The following is a 10,242-nucleotide window of genomic DNA, read 5'->3' as shown; positions in this document are numbered from 1 at the left end:
AAATCATTTGTTTAAAGTCAAACTTAGACAAAGAAAGTTTAATATGCTCTTGTAGCAGATTACAAAATGATGAAGATCCTACCTGAAAATGTTAAATATCCAATCATTTAAAAAAAAAAGGTCAATAAAAGTGGAAAAATTGGTTATAAAACAGTTTCATGAAGATAAAAATCGCGTCAAGAGAACCAATAAACAATTCGCTTTGACGAAATTTTCAGAACGATATTGGGTCATACGAGGAAGAGATTTAAAACTGCACTTACCTTAGAAAATGGACGGTCGTGAAATAAAATAAAGAAAATACTTTGGAAAAAATAAATTATTTCGTGCCTTTTTTCCATGAACTTTGAATAACGTATTGGCCTTGATCATAGTCTCAATTCTGGACCTGAGCCTCTTGCATGGCTTCAGGACATGCTCCTTAGGCATGGAAGTTTATTGCTTGATGAAAGAGGTCTTCACAGCTGCAATACTGTTGTGAGGAGATCACAGGCATTTGGCTCAACATATGCCCATATATTGCAATCCATATTGCTAGTGCACAATTTTAGCATTAGATTTACAAGTAATCCAATGCAGATATGTACATTAAAAATTTGTTTTGAATAGTTTAATTGAGATATAGGGCACAATTGAATCTATGAGATATGAGTCTACAAACTCCTGCCAAAAATTCATTTTCACATTTTTTTAATTTTTTACTCAATATTTAAGATAATTATTTGAATATTTAAGATAATTATTCGAATATGAAATGTTGCATAGCAACATTTTTATCAATAAATTTAATAAACCTAACGGTCTCAATTCAAGCTTTTTAACACCAGGTACAAACCATTTAATGTATAAATCTTATGAGATTTAATAAACCTAACGGTCTCAATTCAAGCTTTTTAACACCAGGTACAAACCATTTAATGTATAAATCTTATGAGATTTATTGAGCTCAAGCAGGAAGAAAAGCTTTTCTTTTTTTCAACTGTTTATCAGGTACAAAAATATTTATCAACAGGTTTTCTCCAATCCAAAGAAACTAGATGAAGTTTTAGATAAACTAGAAGACCTGCTTGTTTGATTCAAAAATATGTTGATCGCGATTAACTGCCAGCAGGAAGTCAATTCAGAGGAGTTGCATAGACTCATATTGCATAGAGACTTATAAATTATCTCTTGATTTGCATGGTTCTTGGTTTATTATTCCATTTTAAGTGCATAAAGTATTAGCTAATGCTGCTAAAATTGTGTTGCATTCGCCTGTTCCTCTAAAAGTAGTGTGTGAAGAAACTGCTGAGTCAACAAATAAGTTATATAGAAAGTATCGGAACGCCATACTTGTAAAATAAGAAGGAAAGCAAATTTAAAGAAATTTTTGTACAGACTATAGCATGGTCTAACACATTCATTAGCTCTATCAACCTATAAAGCCGGTTTAAACAAAAACTTAAGACTGCCATTGAACTTCCTTGTGTTTTAAAAGACTTTTAAATCAGAAAAACGACAATTCAGAAATTCTAAATCAGAAAAACGACGATTCAGAAAAAGGAAGTCAATGTGAAATCACCCCTGAAAATATTGAACATGCAATCTTTAACGAATACGACGAAATTGACGAAAACTTGGGGTGAAAGTTCTGACTCAGAATAAGATTTTAGTAATAAGATAATTATGTTATTTTTATGATATAAAATGTGACGTTAAAGATTTATAATAAAATTAATTCTTTTTAAGTAAATTAGGAGTTTTTTTCAATTTTCTCAAAATTTGCTTGAATTTCTCAGAAACTATTTAAGCTGGAAGGACGAAAATTTCACTGAGGCTCTCATAGTATAATTAAAAAAATGCAATAAACTTTTTACTTAACAACATTTTTGATTTTTAGCCACAATATACTGAAGTTCCACACTATGCCATGTCCGTTCTTCCGTACATGATTTTCTGAGATTTCAATGTATACATCTGCCTTGATTTGAACCCTTAGTCAATAAAAATGGGAGACATCTTCAAGATATCGGAGGCCATAACTCTAAATATGGTCACAGAAACTCTGCAACATCTTCTGGCTTTGAGATGGACAAAAGTTTGTCTATTCTTAAGAAAAAGCAATCAATAATTCTGTTCTCAGCTTTAAAAAAAAAGCCAAGTCCAAAGCTAGATGAAAAAAAAAAAAGGTCAAGTCTAGAGCTAGATGAAAAAAAAAAAAAAGATCAAGTCTAAAGCTAGATAAAAAAAAAAGGCCAAGTCTAAAACTAAATCCAAAAACCATCTCATCACTAAAGAAGTCGAGATTTTTAGGCCTAGCTTTTTGCCTTAAGGTCATATTTAACAACATATCTGATTGTGTACTCACTCACGGAGAGTTCCTCATGGATCAAACTGGATTACGCTGAATTTAGCCTTTCACTATACTAATAAGCCTTTTAAGTCCTCACAGTCTTCGTCTTACCACTTTCTGGTTTTTTCACCCTGCAACTAAATTTTTTTAAATGAACTTAAATTGTCATACAAAGATCGTTTAGCCATCCCGTGTCTTGCTATAATGTTATTAAGCATAACACCCAAGAGATGTAGGTCAATGACAATCTTTTTTTTTTGACAGTCATCGGAAAAAAAATTACATGTTTTATTTTATTACTTATTTACGTACGAATCAAAGGTACCAAAACCATAAATCATAACAATGGTTCCTACAAAAAAAAAAAAATTTTAAAAGGGTGCCAAAGTTAGTGCGGACTAAGGGCGCATGCTGTAAGTGCTTAATATTAAAAGCAGTAAATCTCGAAGTTGCATGTAATATGGATACAAATTCGTTTCTAAATGCGTTTATCGGATGCTAAATAGAAGAGGATTACCAGGGGAAGTACTGTCAGATAATGGGACTAGTTTTGTTGGTGGAAATAGTAGATACAATTAATAGTTCAACAACCAAAAAAGGAATCAAACGGTATTGTAACGCTCCCTTAGAACCACACCTCGGTAGTGTATTTGAGATAATGATGAAAAAAAGCAATTACTACAGTACTTAGAAAAGCTGATGTGACATATGAAGAACTTCCATAGAACCTCTGCAGGTGTCGAAAGTTTGTTAAACTCAATACCACTAACCAATTAAAGTGCTGATGTTAAAGCAATAATATATTATATATACTAGATGTGTAACTTGCAGGATTTTATTGGACGAAAAGTGAAGCCGCTTTTTTTGTTTAAAAATTGAATCCGCCATTTGTAATGGCTATATCCGACGTGCGAAATAAAAGTTAAAAATGCATGTTTTTGCCCGAATTAGTAATGGCTTCCGCGGCTTCACTTTTCGGATCGAAGTTAGACATCTAGTATATATAATATATCAGTGTGTTAAAGATGATATTCCACTGACTCCAAATCATTTTTTAACTGGACAAACGGCGAACAATTTATTCCTTATTCAGTTGACACTGAAGGTTACCATCCCAAGAAACTTTGGCGTTGAGTGCAAGAGTTGGTTCGCCATTTTCGGAAACGGTGGATGTCAGAGTGCCTTCCCTCGCTACCACTACGAGTGTAAAAAAGGAATCGTGAACAAAGATTAAAAAAGGTGAAGCTGTATTAGTAATTTCTCCAGAAGAAATTACTAATACAATTTCACCTTTTTTTTTCACACCTCCCCTCCCCCTCCCCCCATAAGAAATTGACCAATAGAAAGAATAACAGAAAGGTGTATAAAAGTAACGATGAGTTAGAATCGTAAAAGTTTAAGTTGGTATAAAGGAATTTATACAAACGAATATAAAGACTCGAATTTAAAGGTATCTCTTTCGAATTTGAAGGTATCTCTCTGAAGGTATCTCATCTATCTCTTTCCCCCTCATTGATGGATTGAAATCCATCAATGAGGGGGAAAGAGATAGATGAGGGGGAGAATGATCCGAAGAGATATCAACAAAAACTTGCGTCTTTCTTGTGGTGAATGCTTCCTTTCATAAAAACAGGAACTTTCTAAATTTACGAACGTCTCGACAGCAACAGTCATTAAATGATAGCTTGCACATCACCATAAATTATCTTTATTTAGAACAAATATTTTGTTTTTTTAATGTAAATAGATTGTAAAATCGAGATATATTAAATAAACAATTTAAATTAAATGCAAGTAAAAAAATCTTAAAATATTTAAGAAAATACAAAATCGGCATTATTAGTTGATCACCAATAATAAGAGAAAAAAAATAAATTTGTAAGGGTAATTTCTTTACTATACTTTTTCTTAACTTAAAATGCATTTTTAATACTTGCTAAAGTAAACGAAGAGCTCTCTTAAAACCCCTCCAAATGTGTAAAAAATTACTTTACATTCAATTGCATTTATTACTCATTGATTTATTTAAAAGTACTCACAAAGATATGTTTGCATACATAATAAAAAATATCTTAAAAATCCAAATATTTCAAGATCGTTTCTTGCAATAAACGTCAACTTTTACGTAAAACGTAACAGAACCAACAAAAGAGGCTTGATTGAGTTTCCTTCGCGGTTTATAAAAAAAACCAGACAAGAAAGGAAAAGCTTATATATGTACATGCGCATTGTGCGCAGCAGATAAAAAGATTTTTCAAGCCTTTTATGGCGAATTCTACAATGTAATTATAACTGCGCTCACGCAGCGTTGTTTTATGTTAAGAAAATACACCGGTTCTTTTATATTAAGTATGCTAAAACATTTTACTCCTTGCGATGGAATATAATTTATCACAGTTTTATTTTTCTTATCAACTTGCCAATTATAAAACCTAATACATTTACAACCGTATTAAGGGAGCACGGCTGATAATCTTTCGAAAGTTTTTTTCGTCTAAAAGCGTCTAGGGGTAAAATGGCGAATAACAGAGAGAAAGGATACGGTTTAACTGCGGAAACCACGAAAAAAGTAACCGAGTTAAATGCTTTAATATCTCCACTGCTTATTTATTCGATTGTTGTATATTCTCCTTTTGTTTTAAAAGTTAAAAAAAATTTATCGAGAGAAACACTTGGAAATTTAATAGTTCATTGAGGAAATACTTTGAAATACTCTTTTGAAGAAATCACGTAAAAGTTTTCATTAAAGTTTATAATGACTTTGTAGCAAAGGCGTTATTTTTTAGTTAGAAGCAAAGTATGACCCACAGTCTGAGAAAGAAGCCGTGCAATGGATAAATGCTGTCCTAGGAGGAACCGAATTAGGGAACGTCAGCGGGAGGCAAGCTGTGCAAGACAAACTGAGAGATGGAATTATATTATGCAAGTATGGCCTAGTGTTTTGTTTTGTTTTTTTCTTTTTCTTCTAAAAAAAAAACCGACATTTGAAAATAATCTGCATCGTTTTATGTAAGTATTCTTCAGGTCCAATTGTAAAATTTAAAAGAACGATAAAATAAGAGCTTATTGGAACCTAATTAAAAAGTGTTTATTATCTTTTTAACACCGCTTAAATATAAACATCAGATTGTTTATAAAACTTTTCTTAAATTTGTTAACAAAGTATTGAACTCATACAGAACCATTCCATAAACTCAACGAGTCAACCATCCATAAACCCATTGAGCTTTTAAAATATCAGCTATAGTTTTAAGAAATTTATTAATTTAACAACGCGGACACATTTAAATATCGTTTTTTATACCCAGCTGAGGTATTACATACAATAAGTTCTGATATCAGAGGTTATGCAAACAAGTGATCAAAATAGTACTCTGAAACTTTATGCTTAAAACGCAATCCTCTTCAAACTAGCAAAGCTTGTTGATTATCTTGCGGATCACGAATAATTTTATATTAAAACAAGATAAAGTTTTATTAAAAGCACTATTAACTCCTTTTTTGTTTCGTTTTTTTTTACAACAAACAAGATTAACTGTTTACATTTTAAAGTAACAGGATAATATAAAAACCTACTGTTTTATAATCCTGACGGTTTGTTTCTCTGAACTATTTGTAACATATATTTAATAGTTATTCAAGTTTATGGCATAATTGATATTTACAGGTGCTTCTTATCCCCTATGTTAGTTTTATAGTCCACAAAAAATGCATCATTATCTAACGAACAACTGTAGCATAAGATTTTTTATTAAGAAAACTTTTTTTTTTTTTTTTAAGATTAATGAACACACTAAGACCTGGAGCTATCCCAAAAATTCATCCTGCTAATGCCAATAAGTTCAAGCACGTAGGTTTCTTTTTCTTTATTAATGCTTTAGTTGATCTTAGACTCACATGATGGTTGGTATGGGTTGTCAAACCCCCCCTCTCCTAAAAAAAAGCTACTAACACTTATAGCATTTCAAATTAGTAAAGCCTAACGTAAATACATACTTTTTTTAGATGGAAAATATAGCTAATTTCTTAAACGAAGCTGAAAAGTACGGAGTAGCACGTGGTGATCTATTTCAGTCCGTCTATCTTACTGATTCAAACCAGAATATGTCGGCTGTCATTGGCGGCATTCATGCTTTAGGACGTAAAGTAAAAAAACTTAAATTCGGATTGTTTTTTTCTCAGTTTATTTTTAGCTAAACTTCAGAGAAGCAGCTCAAAAGATAAGAGACGTTTTAGACTTGAGAAATTATTTCTTCAGCAAACAAATTGAATGGAATCTAGAAACATTTTTTAAAACTTTTATGAAACTTTTTTTAAGGCTCAAACAAATGGATTCAAAGGTCCAGTACTAGGACCGAAAGAAGCGACCGCCAATCCACGTGAGTTTACAGAAGAGCAACTACTTGAAGGGCGAGTTCGTGGAATCTAAAAGTGCAAGATTTTTCATCAAACTTAACTCCAAGGCTTTAAACAAGGAGATTTGCTGATGATATTTGCTTACGAATAAACCAATAAGTTATTTTCACACATGTAACATATAAATTTTCTTTTAAATTATGTTTAAATAAAAATTATTTTATAAAACCTTTCGTGAGTCCATGTATATTTACAATTATTGATATTTTCAGACTTTTATTGGTTAAGTTTAAAAAAGAAAATTAAAAAAAAAAACGCGAAGTGAACTTTGTTTAATGAACCCATTTTTTGGAGTCGAATTTTTTAATATGATTTTAATATGTATGTTAAAAAAAAAAAAAAAAAACAACAAATAATATTAACATACGCACCATTTATTTGATGTTTTATCGACGTGATCTTAATGCGGGAAAAAAAAAAGAAAAGGTCCACGTAAACTTCAGGATTACGTTACTACGAACTGGTTCGAGCAGACGAAGCAAAAATTAAACCATAACAAAAGCAAACAAAAAAAAAACACCATAGAAACAATATATATAAACAATATGTTCTCTCTTCAATCAGCGATTGTCTTTTTCAGCAGACGTCAATACATCTTAGTAAAAATGTTCGGAACCAATAGTCATAGCCCCTCCCTTTTCCGCAATTCATCTATTATTGTGGATGAATTGTGTGTAAACTTTGTCTAAAGTCTGAGTTAAGAATGTTTGGTTACGCAACTTTACGCAAACAGTTGATGTCAACAAGCGAACAGAAATCGCTGTAGAAATGCAATATTTTTTCCTATAAAGTTATATTATACAAATGAAAGATTTTTTTTTTAAATTTCTATGTTAAAAAGAATTTTAAGTGAACTTATTAAAAGTTGCAATACTTAATGAAATAGCGCCTATTTTTCTCTCGCTTGAAATTAAAAAAAAAAAATTATTAGTTGTACTGAGAAAAGAAATAAAATAACGAAATGAACTCCTGGAAATTTTTGAAAAGATACATAGAAGAACAAAGTGTCTCCATCTAAATATTAAAAAAAATAAAACAAACCTCAAAAACAAATCTGTAATTTTTGCAAAAAACTTAACATTTTTAACAAACATCAAAGCTGTGATTAAAGCAAGCATATTTGCACGGAAAAAATATGTTTTTGCATTTTATAATTGGCTATCACAAATTAATAAAGAAAACTTTAAAAAAACATTCCTCCCAATCTGCAGTAAGAATTTATAAATTACGTGATTCCAATGGGAAAGCAGGTTAATCTTTTTTGTTTCATAAAGCAAAAAAATAGTAACAAATCGAAACTAAAAATGTATTTAGAGTGTAGTCAATTTGTCAATATTTTTTTGAGATTTACGACAAATTTCTATCAATTTCAAGATCAGGACCTAAACGCCCCATTATATTCTTGTTATAGTGCACCCTTATATTGGTCTTACACCGCCCTTACAGTGCCCTTACAGTATGGCTTCGTGAAAGCGCTCGCTTGACTCCGAGTAGGTTTTCAAGTTAAAAAAAATATAATTATTCCGGTTACAGAAAGATCTTATTGCTTCGAACAAACTGATCAAATAGTGACAGAAGCAGAGCCTATGCATTAATGGCGTGAGCCTATACATTAGTGGAAAAAAGAGCCTATGCATTAGTGGAAATGTATCCACTTAGACATTAGTAGATATTACTATATTTAATTATACAAATTATAAAAAATTAAAATATTTCTGATCCTTACATTTGACATTAACTTATCCATCATTTCTTGATTACGTTTTGACCGCTCATCTTCAGATAATACTATTCTGAAGAAAAGTCTATCGTCAAGTATCAATAAGATTTTTACATACATATATACATACATACAGTAAGATTTTTACATAATTAATAAATACGGAAATATCTTTCTGTTTCCAAAAAACAAAAAGAAAAAAATCAAAAAAAAAATTCACTTGTTTATGTCTTCATCTTCCAGTTCAAAATGAAGACGAGCGAGCTTTTCTTGCAAGGTTTTAATATGGTTCATCTTTTCAAGACTGCAGTATTCATCTGGAAAAAGATTTATGCAGCAATCTATATTATGAGGAATAATGCTATCTTGATCATATAAATACCTTTTAATCCGTACTCACACAAAAAGGAAGGTTCAAAAACATCAATCAAAACTAACCAAAAGCGTTAAGCTTTCCGCTTTTAAAATCAGAAAGAAGTTTGAGCAACCTATCTTCAGCTTCTATCACGTGATTTTGATCCTGGAGAAAAGAATGTTCTTGTGAAGCGACATCATGTGTTGAAGTTTCAGGCCCAGCTGGAAAACTTTTTATTTTTGAGTTCTCTACTGACATATTAACTGTTATGAGAAATTTAAAATAGTTGGGTGTTTACATTTCAGTTCATAGTAAAAAGAAAGGGTAAATTTCACTACAATTTTGAATTCACTGGCTACATTTTGATTTCACTGGCTACATTACGATGCAGATTACATTAAAATGCAGAAAAAATCACATAAACTTTAAATTAAAACGTTTTATAACTCTTACGCAATTTAACAAATAGACTGTACAGTCTTTATTACCCAGTTATAATATAAATATAAAAAATATTTAGAGATTAAAATCTATACAAAACGGTTTCAAAAGATCGGTGAAGACGGCTGAAGTCTGATGATAAATCTCTTAAAATCTAAATTTGCAAATATTTTCGAAAAATAAATAAAGAGCCTTAAAAAGAAGTTTTTCTAAAAGCTATTTCTTGAAAATACAAAAAAAAAAAAAGTCAAAAAATCGTAAACTTGATTGTAAAAAGAAGTCGTTTATTTGCACACATACACACTCACAAAGTTTTAAAATACATATCAATAATAATAGAAAATACAAAAAAAAAAAACAAAAAAAAAAAACATCATCATAATAATAAATAAACCTTAATAAAAAGATTTGAATAAGTTCAATGTTACAAACATTTTTGTTAGTAAAAAAAATTTGTACAAGAAATTTTTAAAAATCATTTCGTAAAAAGACAAGGAAAAAAAGAAAAATCGTTCACATTCCCCTCAATATTTTATAACTTTATTTTAGAGCATTCAACCATGGCTTAAAAATGCTTACAAAAATCATTTTATAAAAGAAAAAAAAAAAAAGAAGTTTTACCTCATTATTTAAAAATCGAAAACTTGCATTAATTGTTCATGTAAACAAACACCATTATTTAGTTATCAACAAAAATCTACAAACTTTAAGTGAGAAATCACTGAGGCGTATCTCAATAAGAACTGTGAACATTATCATTAAAAAAAAAAAAAAAAAACTACAGCTCTGTTTAAAGTTGTTATCCAGTTTAATTACAGCATATTATAAAAAAATTTCTACTTGATTAAAAAAATTTTTTTTTATTAAAGTATAAAATGGAAGACTTTAGCGCAAAAATGCTAGAATCCGATGAGCGTCGTTTAAAAATGCCTCACATTCGTATCATAATATCACTTCATATTACAGAAATGATAAAAA

The 10,242-nt window shown here is 30.2% G+C and overlaps 2 protein-coding genes across 2 annotated transcripts; one reads left to right on the top strand and one right to left on the bottom strand.

Annotated features, from left to right (window-relative positions):
• Positions 1-4,710: 4,710 nt before the first annotated feature.
• LOC145200461 (myophilin-like) lies at positions 4,711-6,916 on the top strand. Its single transcript, XM_090081404.1, has 5 exons — positions 4,711-4,901; positions 5,119-5,258; positions 6,113-6,182; positions 6,338-6,478; positions 6,651-6,916. The coding sequence occupies exons 1-5, from the start codon at positions 4,848-4,850 to the stop codon at positions 6,759-6,761; spliced, it is 516 nt and encodes a 171-aa protein (XP_089937530.1). The 5' UTR covers positions 4,711-4,847; the 3' UTR covers positions 6,762-6,916.
• Positions 6,917-7,101: 185 nt separating this feature from the next.
• LOC145196963 (coiled-coil domain-containing protein 28A-like) lies at positions 7,102-9,110 on the bottom strand. The gene is made up of 5 exons (XM_090081405.1): positions 8,907-9,110; positions 8,689-8,785; positions 8,475-8,541; positions 7,740-7,762; positions 7,102-7,433 (listed from the first exon to the last, which is right to left on the bottom strand). The coding sequence occupies exons 1-5, from the start codon at positions 9,079-9,081 to the stop codon at positions 7,403-7,405; spliced, it is 393 nt and encodes a 130-aa protein (XP_089937531.1). The 5' UTR covers positions 9,082-9,110; the 3' UTR covers positions 7,102-7,402.
• Positions 9,111-10,242: the final 1,132 nt, after the last annotated feature.

Source organism: Hydra viridissima, unplaced genomic scaffold (assembly GCF_058129835.1).
Source record: "Hydra viridissima isolate aposymbiotic clone 2 unplaced genomic scaffold, HvirCarnegie_v1 scaffold_3, whole genome shotgun sequence".
In the NCBI taxonomy this organism is placed as follows: Eukaryota; Metazoa; Cnidaria; class Hydrozoa; order Anthoathecata; family Hydridae; genus Hydra; species Hydra viridissima.
The sequence above is the reverse complement of the archived record's forward strand: the minus strand, read 5'-3'. Positions and strand labels throughout refer to the sequence as shown.

Excerpts from the sequence above, each read along its gene's own strand:
- LOC145200461 (XM_090081404.1), top strand. The coding sequence starts at position 4,848 with ATGGCGAATAACAGAGAGAAAGGATACGGTTTAACTGCGGAAACCACG. Across the intron at positions 5,259-6,112 it reads GATGGAATTATATTATGCAA|ATTAATGAACACACTAAGAC; the intron begins GTATGGCCTAGT and ends TTTTTTTTTAAG. Across the intron at positions 6,183-6,337 it reads ATGCCAATAAGTTCAAGCAC|ATGGAAAATATAGCTAATTT; the intron begins GTAGGTTTCTTT and ends TACTTTTTTTAG.
- LOC145196963 (XM_090081405.1), bottom strand. The coding sequence starts at position 9,081 with ATGTCAGTAGAGAACTCAAAAATAAAAAGTTTTCCAGCTGGGCCTGAA. Across the intron at positions 7,763-8,474 it reads TGGATAAGTTAATGTCAAAT|ATGGAGACACTTTGTTCTTC; the intron begins GTAAGGATCAGA and ends TTTAATATTTAG. Across the intron at positions 7,434-7,739 it reads GAGACACTTTGTTCTTCTAT|ACAAAGTTTACACACAATTC; the intron begins GTATCTTTTCAA and ends CTCAGACTTTAG.